Here is a 3077-nt window from a genome sequence, read left to right as displayed (position 1 = left end):
CAGAAATGCCAACCCCTGGAGACCCTGCTGTGCTCTGAATCTCCAAACCCCAGTTAGAGTCCAGTTCATCAGAAACCCTCATCTCAAGGTCTTCCCTGCTTTTCTTTGCATTTTAATAAAAAGAGCAAATATGGGCTTTCTTCCCTGCCAAACCTGGACTTGCTGTGGGACAGTACACAAGGCTCAGCCAGCCCTCTCTCAGCTCGTTTCATGGAAAATTCTGGAGCATGCCTCCTCTAAAGAACTCTTACCTTACCTAGATAAATGGAAGGGAAGTCTATATCCCCCCCACAAGTTCTCCCAGGCCCTCCCCTCAGGCATCAGTGGGGGCAGGAGCTTTGGGTGAGGTTGGCACCCCATTTATTGGAGAAGATCCCAGCACCCACCCCTTCAGGTCCTGGAGGCCTTGGTGTCTCCTTTGCCATGAATGCTGGGCCCAAGGAGCAGAATTCTTCCTGTCCATCTGGGTAGCCCCCATAAGTCCCTGGTGCGGTCTCATCCATCCATGTGTCCAAAGCAAGTCCTTTCCTCCTACCTCACAAGGGGTATCTGTGCCCCATCACACACTGGTTCTGCAGGTCTGTACCCCTGTAAGGCTGCCTCTGGGGGGCATGGGTTCTGTTGGGTTCTTGTTCCCAGCTTGTGTGACCCAGCGATAGCAGTCAGTGATACGTTTGTTGGGGGCATGGGGGCCACAGCGGGTACAGTACACGATGCCCAGTGCAAGCAGGACCACCAAGAAGACACATGTTGGTACCAGGAGTGCCACCAGCAGCCACCGGTCATCCCTCTGACTTTGGTCTGCAAGACCCGCCTCTGCCAAGGCTGTTGGAGCTGCTGTGGGGGCCACTGAGGGCAGCCATGGCACCAATTTGGGACTGGGAGCTCCTTCCCTTGGGAATAGAGGGGCTCTGGAATAGGGACGCGTAGAGCTGATAGTTGAGGTCTGGTTAACGGGGCTCTGAGGGGGAAGAGGAGACGGGAGGGCCGGAGGATGGGTGGCAGCAGGCACAGGGGCTTCGTGGGCAGAGGACTTAGAGGGGCTAGGCAGAGAGGGCTGGACAGCTGAGACAGAAAGCTGGGGAGCCTGGGTTCTGATGCCTGGAACATCTGGGGCCAGGGGGCGTTGATGAGCTTTGGAAGTGGTATCCCCGGGGTTGAGGTTAGGTGGGACTGAAGGCAAGTAAGTGATCCTGTGGGTGTCTGGAGACATAGGGGACTGGTGGGGAGGGAATACTTGGGGATATCTGCTTGAGATAGTGGGGGGCTGGTAAGCAGGAGGCCGCGCTGGGTGAGTGGCTGAGATAATCCCAGGCTTGTAGCCAAAAGGCAGGTCTGGATAATTGGCCTTGATTTTGGGGATCCGGTACTCAGGGAGCACAGCTGGAGGTGTGATAGGGGCCATGGCAGGTGGGTGGACAGGGCTGAGGGCTGGGTGCGTGGTTGAAATAACAGAAGTCTTGTGGGCAGAAGGCAGTGTGGGTTCCATGGCAGAGATCACCATGGGCCGTGTGGCAGAGACCACCGAGGAGTGGTAGGGGCCCCTGGGGGCACTGAGTGGTGGTGGCCAGGTAGGCTCCAGGTACAATCTCTGAGGCTCTCCATCCTGTGGGAAATTGGGCCTATAGGCCAGGCCAAAGTCAGGTGGTTGTGTAGGCGCCATCCATAGAATCCTCTGTTCCTCCGTCCAGGTGCCATCAAGGGCCTCCCAGGCTTCCTCTTCATCCTCCCCTTCTTCTCCATCATCCAGCAACTCATCTCTAAGGTCCTGGGAAGCCTGGGCACCCATGGCTCCTGCAGGGCTACAACTGATGCCATCTGCCTCAAGCTCATGACCTTCGCTGCAATAGCACTCAAAGCCACCAACATAGTTGACACACATCTGCTGGCATACTCCAGCAATCTGGCACTCATCCGTGTCCACGCAGCGGTGTGGCTCATCCTCAGCTGGCCGAAAGCCCAGACGACAGTGGCAGCTATAGCCTTGGGGCCCACCAGGCTCACACTGCTGCTCACAGGGGGCCTGTGCACAGGGGTCTTCACAACTGTGCCCATCTGCGGCGAGCCGGAAGCCTTCACTGCAGCGGCAGGACACACCACCATCCACCTCTTCCACACACTCGTGTTCGCAGCCCCCGTTGTCAGGACCACAACCAGTCCCTGGGCACAGGGGGCCAGCCTGGGACCAACCAACACCACCTGAAGGTTGTTTCACGCACAGCAGAGAGGTTCCCCTGCCAGTCTGGCACTGCACAGCTGCCACGGAGCCAAAGGGCAGCCACTCGAACTCGCTGGAAACCAGGTTGAAGGGTGTGGTGTAGACAGCTGGGCCTGCTTGGCCCACCTCAACCGGCAAGGCAGGGCAGGCACCCTCAAAACCAAACTGGCAGAGGTAGCCATCGACAGCCAGTGTACAGGAGCCTTCGAGCCAGCGATGTTCTCCACTGGCCTCAAGGGCAGCACAGCGCTGGGCCGGGCAGGGTCCTTCCGTAGCCGGCTGGGCCCAGTTGGTGAAGGCGGTGTCCTGGTCTCCCGTGGTCCATATGAAGCCCCGCAGTGGGCGCTGCGGCTGGCATTGTCGAGCCTGCCGCTGCAGCCCTATCCACAGCAGCCCGTTGGCCGGCCCGACGCCCACCAGGCTGTCCACACGCCTGGCCTCCTCCGGGGTCCGCGGCGTGGCCAGGTTACCCCCCAACTCGCGGCACGCCCGCCAAGCTTCCAGGAAGGTGCGGCGCCGGGGAAAGAGCGCGTAGCAACTGCCCGGGCCGCAGACGGCTCGGGGCTCGGGTATCCAAGGGGCCTGGCCCAGTGCGGGCACCGCGGCCGCCCAGGACAGCAGCAGGCGCAGCAGCATCGCGACGCCCCCCGACTGGCCCGGCTCGGGTCGGCCGCTGCTCTTGACAGAGGGAGGGATCAAGGCCTCCGGCGGGAGGGCCAGGGGGCGGGCCCTGCGGACTCACGCCTTGTAAGGAGTGGGCTGGGGAGGCTGCCAGCTCCCCTGCTAGCTCCCCGGGGGCTGTTGGAGCAGGAAGCAGTGGGGTGGGGGGTTCTGGGGTGAGAGGAGCAGGGCAGAGCAG

The 3077-nt window shown here is 60.8% G+C and overlaps 1 protein-coding gene across 1 annotated transcript; it reads right to left on the bottom strand.

The window, feature by feature from the left end:
* Nucleotides 1-338: 338 nt before the first annotated feature.
* On the bottom strand, nucleotides 339-2861 carry Cd248 (CD248 molecule). The gene has a single exon (XM_005351706.2). It carries the CDS (start codon nucleotides 2852-2854, stop codon nucleotides 560-562), a length of 2295 nt encoding a protein of 764 aa, XP_005351763.1. The 5' UTR covers nucleotides 2855-2861; the 3' UTR covers nucleotides 339-559.
* Between the last annotated feature and the right edge of the window lie 216 nt (nucleotides 2862-3077).

Source organism: Microtus ochrogaster, chromosome 8 (assembly GCF_000317375.1).
Source record: "Microtus ochrogaster isolate Prairie Vole_2 chromosome 8, MicOch1.0, whole genome shotgun sequence".
NCBI lineage: Eukaryota > Metazoa > Chordata > Mammalia > Rodentia > Cricetidae > Microtus > Microtus ochrogaster.
The sequence above is the reverse complement of the archived record's forward strand: the minus strand, read 5'-3'. Positions and strand labels throughout refer to the sequence as shown.